Source organism: Salvelinus namaycush, chromosome 26 (genome assembly GCF_016432855.1).
Source record: "Salvelinus namaycush isolate Seneca chromosome 26, SaNama_1.0, whole genome shotgun sequence".
In the NCBI taxonomy this organism is placed as follows: domain Eukaryota; kingdom Metazoa; phylum Chordata; class Actinopteri; order Salmoniformes; family Salmonidae; genus Salvelinus; species Salvelinus namaycush.
In genome coordinates this window covers 15226589-15245323 of record NC_052332.1, presented here as the reverse complement: position 1 = coordinate 15245323, position 18735 = coordinate 15226589, and the positions used below count along the sequence as shown (strand labels likewise).

The window sequence follows — 18735 nt, the reverse complement described above, 5'->3', positions numbered from 1 at the left end:
CACACACACACACACACACACACACACACACACACACACACACACACACTTAGGGCTAAAGAGACCTTAGAGCTCTCCACAAGGTAAGACGACTGACTTTGTACACACAAGGGTTGTAACACTTTTTGTGGAAGTCTCCCCAATACCCCTCTCCTCTTCAAGTCCCTGTGGACTCGAAGACACTGCCTTGTAATATCAATGGAGAGGAGATGTGTAATCGATGGTGATCTCTTCGCGTCTCTTCCTCTCCTCTTCTTCCCTTGCTGTCCTTCCTTTTGGCAGCTGCTGTCTCTCCCAACTCTCCACCTGTCTCCTTTCCATCTAAATAAATCTTCCCTGTGGCACTGATGGCAAAAGTCAAGCACACCCACTAGACTATACAAACCATATACACCAGGGTTCGTCAACTAGGTTTGGCCTCGGGCCAATTTCTTTCTGTGCTAATAGTCGGCGGGCTAGAACAATATTAGCACAATTTATTAGCCTACACTACAAATTGAGCAACATTTTTAACACATCTGATTAGTACATAATAAATTCAGTGACAACAACAATAATCTTGATCTGATTACGCTCGTAAAATCATGTCTCTATTCAATTATTTGTGTCTATTTCTCTGTGCGTTGATTGGTGGGGGAAAACATTGGTTCAGAACAATTAGCTTGATAGCAAGAGAAAATGTCCCTCTCAAAAAGTATCAAAAGAGCAGAGAGATATGCGCTCATCTTACCATCTTTTCCCAATGACAAGCCAGTGTGTCTTATTTGTAATGAAAATGTCGCTGTTTGCAAAGAATTCAATCTCAGACATCATTATGAATCTGGAACTTTGAAGCATGGAACTTCCTGTCCCAGACAGAGGCATTAACTGCAAGCAACGCTCACAGCTTTTTTGCCTGACATTCTGGAAATGAAACAGGTTAAATCTGCAGTGAAAAGGAAGAGGGAAAACAGTTGTGGACATGGTGGGAAAACTTGAGGCCTTTACTAGGAAGCTTGAGTCGTTCGATTTGGACTTGTCATCTAGAAGGCAACTGCACTTCAGCACACTGAAGAAACAACAGGCAGAGGGACCAGGCCACAGCATTGTCACAGAGGTGATGGAAGATTTCAACAAGCAGCTGAGGGACAACTTCTCCACTAGATTTGAAGATTACAGCATGCCCAAGAATATCATTGCGTTGCGTACGTACTCTTCTCACAGTCCGCCCAGGTGGAGAATTCTCCTCCCTTACTAAGAAAACGATACCCTCGCTGGATGAGGCCGCAATTCAAACTGAGCTGATTGAATTCCAGACATCGAGACAAATCAGGGATGCGCTCAGGAGAGCCGAGTCCTTGTGTGCGTTTTGGTGGCCTGCTTATCCCTCTCCCTGGTCTCCCTACCACCCTCCAGGTCGCTGAGGCTCTGTTTCAGCAGGTCTTCCAGCACTATGGCCTTCTGGAGGATATCGTCTCTGACCGTGGTCCCCAATTCATATCACATGTCTGGAGAGCCTTCATGCAGAAGCTGGGGGTCACGGTCAACCTCACATCCAGGTACTGACCTCAGTCCAACAGGCAGATTCTACTCCGCTAGCCAGCACCTCGCCTAAATAGGCGTGCGTTTCTTTTTCTTTTAGGTGGAGAGGACCAACCAGGAGCTGGGGAGGTTTCTTCCCTATACGGAGAACTCACTTCGTCACTCCTCCACCGGGTTGTCTCCCTTTCAGTGCGTCCTGGGGTACCACCTGGCCCTGGCTCCATGGTACCTGAGCCAGACTGAAGCCCCTTTGGTGGAGGAGTGGTTCCGACGCGCAGTAGAGGTTTGGGACACTGCCCACGTGAGGCTCCAACGTTGATGCCGTCCCCCACGACACCCCTCCGCCTCCCCTGGACATTGAGGGTAGTCACGTCACATCCACTCCCACTAGACCCCTCTCCTGCGATCACCGGTCCTGGCAACCCATTCTTATGCACACCTGGCAACCTTCATTACGCACACCTGCGCCTCATTAGGCACACCTGGACTTCATCACTACTCTGATGACTTCCCCTTTACATAGCACTCCGTTGTTATCACCCACCAGGAAATATTGTTTATGTTTCTATGTTTAGACGCTATTCTTGTTTTGTATCGTTCCATGTTCGTCGTCATTCAACTCACTAACTGCACTTGCTTCCTGACTCCCTGCATCTACGTTACAGTTGAAATGAATTACTTGACTGGTGTAGTTTTTCTCCATCTGTTGCTGTGCGCCACTTGCATCAGACGTTAGCTATATTTTCAGCACCAGGCGCTGTTCACCTTCTCTTGATTGTACTGAGGTTGCAGCTTTACGTTTCAGCACCACAAAATGGTCCGCTGCCTGCTTTATTAGTTGACTGTCTCCTGCATTCTCTCTCCTCATGAATGAAATGAAAATGTAACGTTTGCATTATTTAGGTGGGGTAACTCCCTTCTTGGGATATTGCATTTAGGACTTTTTGCATCTCGGGTTTGAGATTTATTAATTTCTTTATTTTAATGAAAAAAATATTAATAATTAAATTGGGGGGCTTTTGGGGGGGCCAAACAATATTGTTAGCGGGAAAGATATACACACTCACACACATTACATTGACATGCCCACACAAAACCCTCATACATTCACATACACTACATACGCCCACACACACACACAACACACACACACACCCAGACTGACAACACAAACACACATACACATTACACACATGCACACACACTTTTACACACATAATTTGCTGCTGCTGCTCTGTTCTTTATTTTACTCTTATTATTATGTATCCTGATGTCTAGTCACTTTACCCTGCCTTCATGTACATATCTACCTCAAATACCTCGTACCTCTCACAATGATCTAGTACTGGTACTCCCTGTACATATATAAAACAAAATGTCACCTTTATTTAACTAGGCAAGTCAGTTGAGAACAAATTCTTATTTACAATGACGGCCTACACAGGTCAAACCCAGACGACGCTGGGCCAATTGTGCACCGCCCTATGGGACTCCCAATCATGGCCGGAAGTGATACAATACATTCTACAGTACATTCTACAGTACATTCTTGTGTATTTTATTTTATTCCTCTTGTGTTACTTTTTTATTTTTAAACTCTGCGTTGTTGGGAAGGGCTCATAAGCAAGCATTTCAAGGTAATGTCCACTCCAGTTGTATTCAGCGCACTTGACAAATAAAATTAGATTTTTCAAAGACAAAACACGGAGCGTCTGTGAGAAACCGAGGACCTTTTAACTACAGGCTCTTTCTGCTGATCAGGCATTTCTCTTTCTCTCTACAGCACAAGCATACTGGGACATCATGTTCAGATAGAGCACTACATGGTCAAGTAGGTGAAGAATGACAACCACAAACCACATTACATATAGTGCCTTAGGAAAGTATTCAGACCACTTGACTTTTTCCACATTTTGTTACGTTGCAGCCTTATTCAAAAATTGTTTTCCCCCCACATGAATCTACACACAATAACCCATAATGACAAAAACAGGTTTTTAGAAATGTTTGCTAATTTGCTGACATATCACATTTACATAAGTGTTCAGACACTTTACTCAGTACTTTGTTGAAGCACTTTTGGCAGCAATTACAGCCTCGAGTCTTCTTGGGTATGACGCGACAAACTTGGCACACCTGAATTTGGGGAGTTTCTCCCATTCTTCTCTGCAGATCATCTTAAGATCTGTCAGGTTGGATGGGGAGCGCTGCTGCACAGCTGTTTTTAGGTCTCTCCAGAGATGTTTGATCGGGTTCAAATCCGGGCTCTGGCTGGGCCACTCAAAGACATTCAGAGACTTGTCCCGAAGCCACTCCTGTGCTGTCTTGGCTGTGTGCTTAAGGTCGTTGTCCTGTTGGAAGGTGAACCTCGCCCCAGTCTGAGGTCCTGAGTGCTCTGGATCAGGTTTTCATTAAGGATCTCTTGGTACTTTACTCCGTTCACCTTTGCCTCGATCCTGACTAGTCTCCCAGTCCCTGACGCTGAAACACCTTCCCACAGCATGATGCTGCCACCACTATGCTTTACAGTAGGGATGGTGCCAGGTTTCCTCCAGATGTGATGCTTCGCAATCAGGCCAAAGAGTTCAATCTTGGTTTCATCAGACCAGAGAATCTTGTTTCTCATGGTCTGAGAGTAATTAGGTGCCTTTTGGCAAACTCCAAGCTGGCTGTTATGTGCCTTTTACCTAGGAGTAGTTTCCATCTGGCCACTCTTCCATAAAGGCCTGATTGGTGGAGTGATGCAGAGATGGTTGTCCTTCTGGAAGATTCTCCCATCTCCACAGAGGACCTTTGGAGTTCTGTCAGAGTGACCATCGGGTTCTTGGTCACCTCCTTGACCAAGGCCCTTCTCCCCCGATTGCTCAGTTTGGCCGGACGGCCTGCTCTAGGAAGAGTCTTGGTGGTTCCAAACTTCTTCCATTTAAGAATGATAGAGGCCACTGTGTTCTTGGGGACCTTCAATGCTGCAGATTTTTTTTGATACCCTTCCCAGATCTGTGCCTCGACACAATCCTGTCTCGGAGCTCTAAGGACAATTCCTTCGACCTCATGGATTGGTTTTTGCTCTGACATGACCTGTCAACTGTGGGACCTTATATAGACAGGTGTGTGCATTTCCAAATCATGTCCAATCAACTGAATTTACCACAGGTGGACTCCAATCAAGTTGTAGAAACATCTCAAGGATGACCAATGGAAACAGGATGCACCTGAGCTCAATTTCGAGTCTCATAGCAAAGGGTCTGAATACTTATGTAAATAAGGTATTTCTGATTTTTATTCTAAAAACATGTTTTCGCTTTGTCATTATGGGGTATTGTGTGTAGATTGATGAGGAAAATGAAAAGAATGAACAGCATCAGCAAGCTGCACGTAATGCCTTGGACCAGAGCTATGTACAGTCCCGCTCCCTCTCCTCAGGTCATGTTCTCTAACCCTGGCCTCTCGCCCTGCTGATGCCCTCACACTCAATAACACTGGGGCCCACCGCGTGACATGGCTGCAATGCCAGCGTCCCTCTCTCCCTACAGGCTGACATGATGCCACGCTGTCACAGATGTGGACACAGATGGAGAGAGAGCAAATATGATCATACAAACAACATCTGACAATAACATTTTATTTTATTTGAAATATGATAATGTGCACACACACACACACAGCCTCCAGCACACACACACAAACACACAAGCACGGGAAGTTAGTAGTGCGTTCTCACACACATTCGCACACGCGCAGGCACACATGCACACAGACAAGCACATATGCATGCACACACAAGTGTAAGACTACTGATTTCAAAGACAGATCTCTGTGTGGAGGTGGGCCTTACCTTTCCTGATGCAGAGGCTCCTTGGTCCATGGACAAGCTGCAGGACACACAGATAAAGAACACATTATTGCACTGTACTCATGACTCATGACAGTTCACTCCAGACACACAGGTATCACTGCCAGCATTTTCTAATTTCCTGCACACAAACACACACACAAACACTCTTGTTTAACTAACCTTGTGAGGACACACAATTCTTGTCCCATTCAAAATCCTATTTTCCCTAACCCCTAACCCTAAACCTAACCCTTACCCTAACCTTAACCTTAACCCTAACACCTAAACCTAACCTTTACCCTAAAACTAGCCCTAGCTTTGTGCGCTTCGAGGCAAACAACACTGAAGCATGCATGAGAGCACCAGCTGTTCCCGGACAACTGTGTGATCACGCTCTCCATAGCCAATGTGAATAAGAACTTTAACATTCACAAGGTTGCAGGGCCAGATGGATTACCAGGACCTGTACTCCGAGCATGCGCTGACCAACTGGCAAGTGTCTTGACTGACATTTTCAGTCCCTGATCGAGTCAGTAATACCATGTTTCAAGCAGACCAACATAGTCCCTGTGCCCAAGAACACCAAGGTAACCTGCCTAAATTACTACCGACCCGTAGCTCTCACGTCTGTAGTCATGAAGTGCTTTGAAAGGCTGGTCATGGCTCACATCAACACCATTATCCCAGAAACCCTAGACCCACTCCAATTTGCATACCGCCCCAACAGATCAACAGATGTTGCAATCTCTATTGCACTCCACACTGCCCTTTCCCACCTGGACAAAAGGAACACCTATGACAGAATGCTATTCATTGACTACAGCTCATAGTGCCCTCAAAGCTCATCACTAAGCTAAAGACCCTAGGACTAAACACCTCCCTCTGCAACTGGATCCTGGACTTCCTGACGGGTCGCCCCCAGGTAGTAAGGGTAGGTAACAACACATCTGCACGTTGATCCTCAACACGGGGGCCCCTCAGGGGTGCGTGCTCAGTCCTCTACTGCACTCCCTGTTGACCCATGACTGCATGGCCAAGCACGACTCCAACACCATCATTAAGTTAGCTGACGACACAACAGTGGTAGCCCTGATCACTGACAAGAATGAGACAGCCTATAGGGAGGAGGTCAGAGACCTGGCAGTGTGGTGATCAAGACAAACGAGATGATTGTGGACTACAGGAAATGGAGGGCAGAGCACACCCCCATTCTCATTGACAGGGCTGTAGTGGAGCAGGTTGAGAGCTTCAAGTTCCTCGGTGTCCACATCACCAACGAACTGTCATGGTCCAAACACACCAAGACAGTCGTGAAGAGGGCATGACAACGCCTATTGCCCCTCAGGAGACTAAAAGATTTGGCATCAGTCCTCAGATCCTCAAGATCTTCTACAGCTGCACCATCGGGAGCATCCTGACTGGTTGCATCACCACGTGGTATGGCAACTGCTCAGCCTCCGATCGCAAGGTGCTACAGAGGGTAGTGTGTACGGCCCAGTACATCACTGGGGCCAAGCTTCCTGACATCCAGGACCTCTATACCAGGCAGTGTCAGAGGAAGGCCCTAAAAATGTCCTAAGACTCCAGCCACCCTAGTCATAGACTGTTCTCTCTGCTACCGCATGGCAAGCGGTACCGGAGTGCCAAGTCTAGGTCCAAAATGCTTCTTAACAGCTTCTACCCCCAAGCCATAAGACTCATGAACAGCTATCCAAATGGCTACCCAGACTATTTGTACTGACCCCCCCCACCCAGTTTTACACTGCTGCTACTCTCTCTTTATTATCTATGCATTGTTACTTTACCTCTACCTACATGTACATATTACCTCAATTACACCTATTTTCTTATTTTTTGTATTTTTATTTATTTATTGTTTACTTCAGTTTACTTAGTAAATACTTTCTAAACACTTACAGACACAGACACACACAGACAGAGACAGACAGACAAACACAAAAGGTATGCTTAGACACCAAGCTGTTCATGTTGTGCTTCATGTGCTTGGGATTAGCTGGGAACTGACATTTCCATATGATTGATGGGTTAAGTGGTGACATTTATATTCCCTTTTTTCTTCCTCTATTTCTCATGGAACTGCATCGTTCACGTCTGAGTGAAGTTTCTATTTTGTCCTTTTTTTTACTGTATCTCATTTAACTTTTTCAGGGAGCGACACTAAATAACCTGGCAGACATGGAAAATCATTTGAATGGAAATGTATGGAAGTCTTTCAACTGAATTTACGACACAGACGTGCCTCATGACATGCACGCAGAATAGATCTACAGTACGGGCAGAATAGATAAACAGGTACTTGTATCTTTCATCACAATGCGAAGAAGTCCAACGTCTTTGTCTTTGTGAAAGTGATTCTAGTTTATTGTAGCAATCTAAGCAGCCGATAACATCATTCGTTTTTAGACCATGAGAAAATAAGCCAACTCAAAGCATGGCCGTTGGGGCCAGTAAAGGGAGAGGACATACTGTAAAATCAAAGATGGAAAAATTGTGCGATGCCCTCTTGAAATGGCACATTAAATCCAGCGCTTGTGCCACCCGGAGATTCCAATTTAATTAGCGAATCCTAGTTTTAAATACCCCCTCCCCCCATCTCCCTCCACCACTCTCTCTCTCTAGTGTAGCTTATCTTCAAAAATCAATTACCCCCTCTGCAATCCCCTCGTCTATATCACACATACCCAAACCTCCATCTCATCCTTCCCCTTCTGTCATCCTGCCATATTTCACCCCCTTCTTTCACCCTATACCCACCATAGTCTCCCTATCTCTCCCCTCACCCCTCTCTTTTACCTGTACAGCCATACAGAGACCCTCTCCCTATGCCTCTCCCCACCCCCCTCCTTCCCCATCTCTCTTACCCGGCCACGCTGCCACTGGCGGAGCTCTCTGCTATCTGGGAGCTAGTGATCCACTTGGTCTCCCCCACCACCGTCCTGGCGTGCGGCAGGCGCCCCACATCCTTCACCGTCATCATCAGGTGGCGCGACGACTTGAGCATGCGCACCGCCTCGTCGTGTGGGATGCCCAGGAAGCTGCGCCCGTTCACCTCCAGGATCTGGTCACCCACCTGCAGGGCGGGGAGGGCATAGAGAGGAAGGGCTGGTGGGTGGACTGGCATGGGCAGACACTGGGGGTTACAGTACACAGGTCAGAGGTGACACAGTGGGGTTAGAGCGGTAGAGTCCAGGTAGAGTACAGACGAGAGTGTTAGATAACAAACAGAGTGGGAGTTAGATTGGTAGATTGATCAGTGCTGAACTTCACAGGGAGTTACAGTGCCTTCAGAAAGTATTCACATCACTTGACTTTTTCCCACATTTTGTTGTGTTACAGCCTGAATTTAAAATGGATTCTATTTAGATGTTGTGTCACTGGTCTATATACAGTACCACATAATGTCAAAGTGGAATTATGTTTTTATAAATGTTTACAAGTTAATTAAACATGAAAAGCTGTAATGTCTTGAGTTAATAAGTATTCAACCCCTTTGTTAGGGCAAGACTAAATAAGTTCAGTAGGAAAAACCTGCTTAACAAGTCACATAATAAGTTGCATGGACTCGCTCTGTGTGCAATAATAGTGTTTAACATGATTTTTTAATGATTACCTCATCTCTGTACCCCACCACATGCAATTATCTATAAGGTTCCTCAGTCGAGCAGTGAATTTCAAACACAGATTCAACCAAAAAGGCCAGAGAGGTTTTCCAATGCCACGCAAAGAATTGGTAGAAAAAGCAGACACTGAATATCCCATTGAGCATGGTGAAGTTATTAATTACAATTTGGATGGTGTATAAATACACCGAGTCACTACAAAGATACAGGCGTCCTTCCTAACTCAGGTGCTGGAGAGTAAGAAAACCACTCAGGGATTTCCCTATGAGGCCAAAAGTGACTTTTAAACAGTTACAGAGTTTAATGTTTGTTCTCATCTTCCTAGATCTATCCACTGCCCTTGACATCATGAACCATCAGATCCTCTCAGGGCTGGGCATTTTAGGCTATGCACATTCTTGGAGTGCATCCTACCTGGCAGGCCGCTCCTACCAGGTGACGTGGAGTGTATCTGTGTCTGCAAACCGTACTCACTACTGTTGTCCCCCAGGGCTCGGTTCTAGGTCCTCTCCTCTTCTCTAGGTCACTCGGCTCCGTCATATCCTAACATGGTCTCTCCTATCATTGCTATGAGGATGACACTCAACTTATTTTCTCCTTCCCCCCTTCTGACACCCAGGTGGCGACACGCATCTCTGCGTGCCTGGCAGAAATCTGAAATTGGATGTCGGCCCACCACCTCAAGCTCAACTTCGACAAGACGGACTGCTCTTCCTCCCGGGGAAGGCCTGCACGCTCAAAGACCTCTACGTCACGGTTGACAACTCCACAGTGTCGCCTTCCCAGAGTGCAAAGAAACTTGGTGTGGCCCTGGACAACACCCTGTCGTTCTCTGCAAACATCAAAGCAGTGACCAATTCCTGCAGGTTTATGCTCTACAACATCCATAGAGTACGACCCTACCTCACACAGGAAGCGGCGCAGATCCTAATCCAGGCCCTTGTCCTCTCCCGTCTGGACTACTACAACTCACTGTTGGCTGGGCTCCACTCTTGTGCCATCAAACCCCTGCAACTTATCTAGAATGCACCAGCCTGGATGGTTTTCAACCTTCCCATGTTCTCTCATGTCAACCCGCTCCTCCGCACACTCCACTGGCTTCCAGTTGAAGCTGGCATCCACTACAAGACCATGGTGCTTACCTACGGAGCAGCAAGAGGAACTGCCCCTCCCTACCTTCCGGCTATGCTCAAACCCTACATCCCAACCCGAGCGCTCCGTTCTGCCACCTCAGGTCTCTTGGCCCTCCCACCCCAGTCCAAGCTTTTCTCTGTCCTGAAAGGGAATAGAGCTAAGCACAGGTAAAATCCTAGAGGAAAACCTGCTACAGTCTGCTTTCCAACAGACACTGGGAGAAAAATTCACCTTTCAGCAGGAAAATTACTTAAAACACAAGGCCAAATATACACTGGAGTTGCTTACCAAGACGACATTGAATGTTCCCGAGTGGCCTAGTTACAGTTTTGACTTAAATCGGCTTGAAAATCTATGTCAAGACTTGAAAATGGCTGTCTAGCAATGATCAACACCAACTTGACGGAGCTTGAAGAATTTTAAATAGAATAACGTGCGAATATTGTACAATCCAGTTGTGCAAAGCTTTTAGAGACTTACCCGAGAAAGACTCACAGCAGTAATTGCTGCCAAAGTTGATGTTAACATTGACTCAGGGGTGTGAATATTATGTAAATGAGATTCTCTATTTCTGTATTTAATTTCCTTTTTATTTATTCTAAGGACATGCTTTCACTTTGTCATTATGGGGTGTTGTGTGTGTGGGGGGGGGGGGGGGGGGGGAATTAAATTAATCCAGTTTGAATTCAGGCTGTAACACAACTAAATGTGGATTAAGTCAAGGGGTATGAAGACTTTCTGAAGGCACTGTAGAACCCAGGTAGAGACGTGGAACACAGGGTCGGAGGTATTCTCTGACTCCTGGTGAGACTGTGAGGAGTTTGAGAGTAGAGATCTAGAGGACACTGAAGACTACTCTGTCTACTGATGTTGATCTCCAGCTGCGAACGGCACCCTATTCCCTATGTAGTGCACAACATTTGACCAGTGCTGTTGGGGTTCTGGTCAAAAATCGTGCACTATGTAGTGAATAGGGAGCAATTTGAGACATCACCCATGTCTCTCTGCACTCCCCCCTGTAGACTCAGACATGACCTCTGACCTCACATGAAGCACTTGGCTGATCTCTGATCATCTACAAGATCATCATATGCGTTAAATGATATAGCACTCTGGACTGTGGACTATATAGATAAATAATGTATGCATCCCAAATTAAACCACATTCCCTATAATATAGAGAATATATTATGACGGGAATAGGGTGCCATTTGGGAGGTAGCCCATCTATGCAGCAGTAGAATAAGTACAGGGACCCACCCCACTAAACAGAGAGCAGACAGACGTGGGTCTTTCTATAAATAATGGGGGCAATGTGTGACATTGAGATAAACACTTCGAAATGGGTTGAAACAGAAATAAAAAGGATTTCTATGCAGTTCCGCATGTGTACTTAGAGGAATGAAATGGAATATATGCAAATTGGCCCATAACTTTACCTATACAACAACATAGGCTTATGCATCTTTTAAGCAGGGTTCATACAGACATTAGCAAGTCAAATTGAAGAACTTTCAGGGACTTATTTTTCTTTTTTTCACAGACCTCAATATTATCCAATTGTATAATTGATATAATTGTACATATAGGGCCTATTATAGAACCCCTCCATCACCCCAGAAAGCATGAAAACGTAAGCCATTACCACTTTAAGAATAATGATTTTTCAGGCCTCGATAGTCAAATGATTATTACATTCTAAAATATGGGAGAATAATGTGGACATTGCCTGACGAAATAGACTAGATGCCAGCATGGCAATTTTTCTGAAGCCTACGTGACCGACTCAGGCACACATAGCATCAACCTCACCATCGTTGTTTTTATAGTGAGAAAGTGACCAAAAACCAGGTTCCTTTTTTAATGGAGCATTGAAGAAATGTCAGATTTTCAAGGTAGGCCTATTCCAATACTTGAATTTCTGAGCTACTTAAAGCTCTTTGTATTGTTTAAAATTGCAGGTGTAACATGGAAACCAAAATGTATTTCTCGTGTTATTTCATTACCAGATCATATTTTGAATAAGCCCACTAGGCTATGTAATCATTATATCCAGAATAATTAATAGGAATAGTGTTGGGTGTTGCATAATGTGTTGTCATTATATTTATTTATTTTATTAGGCGGCCTACCCCGGCTAAACCCTAACCCGGACAATGCCGGGCCAATTGTGCGCAGCCCTATGGCACTCCCAATCACAGCCGGTTGTGATACAGCCTGGAATTGAACCAGTTAATAGGAATAGCGTTGGGTGTTGCACAATACTCCACACTACACAATATTACTCAGTGTCCAACCCGAGGCACAAAAACATGAAATCATTACCTTGATGCTTTCTCTGTTTAATCTAATGAGACCCTGCTGTAAATCAAGCATTGTAACGGCTTTCTTCCATAGGTGAAGGAGAGGACCAAAGTGCAGCGCGGCTAGTGTTCAACATGTTTAATAAAAGAACAAGTGAAACACTACAAACAACATACAAAATAACAAAATGTGCAAAAACCGAGACAGACCTATCTGGTGCAGACAACCACAGAGACAGGAAACAAACACCCACAAAATCCCAACACAAAACAAGCCTCCTATATATGATTCTCAATCAGGGACAACGATTACCATCTGCCTCTGATTGAGAACCATATTAGGCTGGACATAGAAACAGACAAACTAGACACACAACATAGAATTCCCACCCAGCTCACGTCCTGACCAACACTAAACAAGCAAAACACATAATAACTCTGGTCAGGACGTTACAGTACCCCCCTCCTGAGGTGCGGACTCCGAACGCACCCCTACAACTCAAGAGGAGGGTCTGGGTGGGCATCTGTCCGCGGTGGCGGCTCCGGCGGTGGACGAGGACACCACTCCACCACTGTCTTTGTCCCCCTCCTTAGCGTCCTTTGAGTGGCGACCCTCGCCCACGACCTTAGCCTAAGAATCCTCCCCAAGGCCCCCACATGATTTTGCAGGTAGCTCAGGACAGAGAGGTAGCTCAGGACAGAGAGGTAGCTCAGGACAGAGAGGTAGCTCAGGACAGAGAGGTAGCTCCGGACTGAGTGGCAGCTCCGGACTGAGTGGCAGCTCCGGACTGAGTGGCAGCTCCGGACTGAGTGGCAGCTCCGGACTGAGTGGCAGCTCATGACTGAGTGGCAGCTCATGACTGAGTGGCAGCTCATGACTGTAGGGCAGCTCATGACTGTAGGGCAGCTCATGACTGTAGGGCAGCTCATGACTGTAGGACAGCTCATGACTGTAGGGCAGCTCATGACTGTAGGGCAGCTCATGACTGTAGGGCAGCTCATGACTGTAAGGCAGCTCATGACTGTAAGGCAGCTCATGACTGTAAGGCAGCTCATGACTGTAGGGCAGCTCATGACTGTAGGGCAGCTCATGACCGTAGGGCAGCTCATGACCGTAGGGCAGCTCATGACCGTAGGGCAGCTCATGACCGTAGGGCAGCTCATGACCGTAGGGCAGCTCATGACTGTAGGGCAGCTCATGACTGGCTGACGGCTCTGGACGCTCATGGCTGACTGACGGCTCCGGCAGATCCTGTCTGGTTGGCGGCTCTGGCAGATCCTGTCTGGTTGGCGGCTCTGGCAGATCCTGTCTGGTTGGCGGCTCTGGCAGATCCTGTCTGGTTGGCGGCTCTGGCAGATCCTGTCTGGTTGGCGGCCCTGGCAGATCCTGACTGACGAATGGCTCTAGCGGCTCCTGACTGACGAACGGCTCTGACGGCTCGGGACAGACGGGCGGCTCTGACGGCTCGGGACAGACGGATGGCTCAGACGGCGCTGGGGAGACGGATGGCTCAGACGGCGCTGGGGAGACGGATGGCTCCGATGGCGCTTGGCAGACGGCCAGCTCTGACGGCGTTGGGCAGACGGACAGTTCAGACGGCGTTGGGCAGACGGACAGTTCAGATGGCGTTGGGCAGACGGGCAGTTCAGGCGCCGCTGGGCAGACGGGCAGTTCAGGCACCGCTGGGCAGACGGCAGACTCTGGCCGGCTGAGACGCACTATAGGCCTGATGCGTGGTGCCGGAACTGGAGGTACCGGGCTGAGGGCACGCACCTCAGGGCGAGTGCGGGGAGGAGGAACAGGGCTCTGGAGATGCACTGGAAGCCTGGTGCGTGGTGTAGGCACTGGTGGTACTGGGCTGGGGCGGGAAGGTGGCGCCGGATATACCGGACCGTGAAGGAGGACACGCGCTCTTGAGCACGGAGCCTCTCCAACCTTACCAGGTTGAATGGTCCCCGTAGCCCTGCCAGTGCGGCGAGGTGGAATAGCCCGCACTGGGCTATGCAGGCGAACCGGGGACACCACCTGTAAGGCTGGTGCCATGTACGCCGGCCCGAGGAGACGTACTGGAGGCCAGATATGTTGGGCCGGCTTCATGGCACCCGGCTCGATGCCCAACCTAGCCCTACCAGTGCGGCAAGGTGGAATAGCCCGCACTGGGCTAAGCACGCGTACTGGGGACACCGTGCGCTTTACCGCATAACACGGTGTCTGACCAGTACGACGCCCTCTCACTCCACGGTAAGCCCGGGGAGTTGGCTCAGGTATCCAACCCGGCTTCGCCACACTCCCCTTTAGCCTCCCCCCAAGAAATTTTTGGGTGAGCCTCTCGGGCTTCCAGCCTCTCTTACGTGCTGCCTCCTCAATCCACCGCTCCTGGGCTGTGGCTGCCTCCTTCTCCTCCCGAGAGCGGCGATTCTCTCCAACCTTTGCCCAGGGTCCTTTTCCGTTCATGATTTCCTCCCATGACCATTCCTCCTGGTACCGCTGCTGCTGTTGCTGCTGCCCGTTGCCACGCTGCTTGGTCCGGGTTAGGTGGGTGTTTCTGTAACGGCTTTCTTCCATAGGTGAAGGAGAGGACCAAAGTGCAGCGCGGCTAGTGTTCAACATGTTTAATAAAAGAACAAGTGAAACACTACAAACAACATACAAAATAACAAAATGTGCAAAAACCGAGACAGACCTATCTGGTGCAGACAACCACAGAGACAGGAAACAAACACCCACAAAATCCCAACACAAAACAAGCCTCCTATATATGATTCTCAATCAGGGACAACGATTACCATCTGCCTCTGATTGAGAACCATATTAGGCTGGACATAGAAACAGACAAACTAGACACACAACATAGAATTCCCACCCAGCTCACGTCCTGACCAACACTAAACAAGCAAAACACATAATAACTCTGGTCAGGACGTTACAAGCATAAAACAGATAATCAACAATTGGCTAGGGATATTAGATCCAACGTGGATCCAGCCACAAACCGTCTTCACCGGCATAATGAATGAGACACCAAAATATTCTGGACATTCCTAGCAAACAACTTTTTTTCCCCCAGCACTTGGGCTGTTGATGCACTGCATGCGCTATCACAACAGCTGTTCGTCACTTGGCTGTCATTCTGGAAATGTATGATGATGTGTGAAAATATGTGAAAAAAAACAGCTTAACACCAAATGCACATCCAACATGTATTATGCATAATTATTGAAGAACCCCGTTAATGTCAGTATTAGGTTTTATGTATCAAGGTAAGGTGACTTTCGGTTAGAAGCATTTGGTTTTTCAATCACATTATTTTATTTGGGATTTGTGTGCCCATGAAAACTGTTTTCACCGCGTAACATAAGGAGACACAGAATGTTACGTAGTTACACTGCATTTCTGAGATCTCTAGACAAAAAACCTGTCCGACAGCTAGATCAAGGATTCTTACAGGGTTCAAGTTCAATGTCTAGTTTAACTGATTAATGCTTAATATATATAATATAACGACAATTTACACTGCCATAAATACAAGGACAGAAAAGTAATGCTTTATGTCACATGATTTTGGACAAATCTATTAAGACACGAACCATGATAAAGGGTTAAACATACACTAGATATGCAAAAGTATGTGGACACCCCTTCAAGTTAGTGGATTTGGCTACTTAAGCCACACCCGTTGCTGACAGGTGTATAAAATCGAGCACACAGGCATGCAATCCCCATAGACAAACATTGGCAGTAGACTGGCCTTACTGAAGACTTCAGTGACTTTTAACGTGGCACTGTCATAGGATGCCACCTTTCGAGCAAGTCAGTTCGTCAAATTTCTTCCCTGCTAGAGCTGCACCAGTCAACTGTAAGTGCTCTTATTGTGAAGTGGAAACGTCTAGGAGCAACAACGGCTCAGCAGCGAAGTGGTAGGCCACACAAGCTCACAGAACGGGACCGCCGAGTGCTGAAGCGCGTAGAGCGTAAAAATTGTCTGTCCTCGAGTACAACACTCGTCGGGAGCTTCCTGAAATGGGTTTACATAGCCGAGCAGCCGCACACAAGCCTAAGATCACCATGCGCAATGCCAAGCGTCGGCTGGAGTTGTGTAAAGCTCACCACCATTGGACTCTGGAGCAGTGGAAACACGTTCTTTGGAGTGATGAATCATGCTTCATCATCTGGCAGTCCGACGGACAAATCTGGGTTTGGTGGATGCCAGGAGAACGCTACCTGCCCCAATGCATAGTGCCAACTATAAAGTTTAGTCGAGGAGGAATAATGGTCTGGGGCTGTTTTTCATGGTTCGGGCTAGGCCCCTTAGTTCCAGTGGAGGGTAATCTTAACACTACAGCATATAATGACATTCTAGAGGATTCTGTGCTTTCAACTTTGTGGCAACAGTTTGGTGAAGGCCCTTTCCTGTTTCAGCATGACAATGTCCCCGTGCACAAAGCGAGGTTCATACAGAAATGGTTTGTCGAGATCGGTGTGGAAGAACTTGACTGGCCTGCACAGAACCCTGACTGATCCCGTAGAGGTTAACAGCTTCTACCCCAAGCCATAAGACTCCTGAACAGCTAATCAAAGGGCTACCCAGACCGCTCTTTTACGCTGCTGCTACTCTCTGTTATCTATGCATAGTCAATTTACCTCTACCTACATGTACACAATTACCTCGACTAACCTGTGACCCGCACATTGACTCTGTACCGGTACCCCCTGTATATAGCCTCGCTTGTTATTTTACTGCTGCTCTTTAATTATTTGTTACTTTTATTTTCTATTTATGTATTTTTTACTTAACACTTATTTTTATTTATTTTCTTAACTTCTTAAAACATTGGTTGGTTAAGGGCTTGTAAGTAAGCATTTCACTGTAAGGTCTACACCTGTTGTATTCAGCCCATGTGACAAATAACATAGATTTTTAAACCTGGAATACACTACAATTTGCATTTCCTACTGCACAGGAAAATTCTCTATGACAACAGAGTTATCAAATGAAAATAGTACACCTGTAGAGTAGGAGTACTGATTATTCATCAGGTTTGCCTTTTAGATCAAATTCTATTCAGCGCCCAAATTGAATCACAATGGAAAGCTTACATGTTCAAATCAGTTCACGGGAATTCAGATGGAATTGAAGTGTAGTGATGTGCTGTGACATGCATGGCTTGATCGTACAGTTGGTTGGTTGTTATGCTGACAGGTCACTGAACACACACAGGTACAGAAATACACTCTCAGTCTCCATCCACATTACCACATTAGTTTAGCATTTAGAGTTTCATTTTGTGTTTGGCATTTAAACATTACTTCCATCTGGCAGCTATTCTTACATGTGTTGCAACATTTTATTTCACTCTGCTAAGGCATCCAAACCTCACCATCAATGACTTAAATCGCCCTTCAATCAAATCACTGCAGACACTGCTTGTGTGGGAAAAATATATCTAGTGACTGGTGTTCAGTGACTGGTGTTAAGACAATACACTGAGTGTACAAAACATTAAGAACACCCGCTCTTTCCATGACATAGTAGACCGGGTGAGTCCAGGTGAAAGCTATGATCCCTTATTGATGTCACTTGTTAAATCGACTTCAATCAGTATAGATGAAGGGGAGGAGACAGGTTAAATAATGATTTTTGTGTGCCATTCAGAGGGTGAATGGGCAAGACAATCTATTTAAGTGCCTTTGAACGGGGTATGGTAGTAGGTGCCCGGCGCACCGGTGTGTGTCAAGAACTCCAACGCTGCTGGGTTTTTCAAACTAAACAGTTTCCCGTGTGTATCAAGAATGGTCCACCACCCAAAGGACATCCAGCCAACTTGACACAACTGTGGGAAGCATTGGAGTCAAAATGGGCCAACATCCCTGTGGAACACTTACGACACCTTGTAGAGTCCATGCCCCGAGGAATTTAGGCTTTTCTGAGGGTAAAAAGGAGGCATGGATCTCAATATTAGGAAGTTGTTCCTAATGTTTGGTATACTCAGTGTATGTTTGACCCCCCCACCCTCTCTCTCTCTCTCTCTCTCTCTCTCTCTCTCTCTCTCTCTCTCTCTCTCTCTCTCTCTCTCTCTCTCTCCCTCCATCAGTCCCTACCTCCCCCTGTAATCAGAGCATAAAGAGTCTCTGAATAAGCCTGAGTCACCACAGAGACGTCACCTGAATGTGATGGTGCTGCTGCACTGACGCCACTCTTCCTGCTCTCTCTATCACCCCATCTCACCCTCCATCTCACCCTCCATCTCACCCTCCATCTCACCCTCCATCTCACCCTCCATCTCACCCTCCATCTCACCC

General features: G+C 46.7%; 1 protein-coding gene across 1 annotated transcript in view; it reads right to left on the bottom strand.

Moving 5' to 3' along the window:
• Positions 1 to 18735, bottom strand: part of LOC120021889 (whirlin-like) — a 126091-nt gene that overhangs the window by 24664 nt on the left and 82692 nt on the right. Inside the window, exons 5-8 of the mRNA XM_038965729.1 lie at positions 8239 to 8447; positions 5357 to 5393; positions 4973 to 5071; positions 1677 to 1871 (exon numbers count right to left, since the gene is read on the bottom strand). Of these exons, the coding sequence (XP_038821657.1) occupies positions 1677 to 1871; positions 4973 to 5071; positions 5357 to 5393; positions 8239 to 8447 (540 nt within the window). The remainder of the gene's footprint in view (positions 1 to 1676; positions 1872 to 4972; positions 5072 to 5356; positions 5394 to 8238; positions 8448 to 18735) is intronic.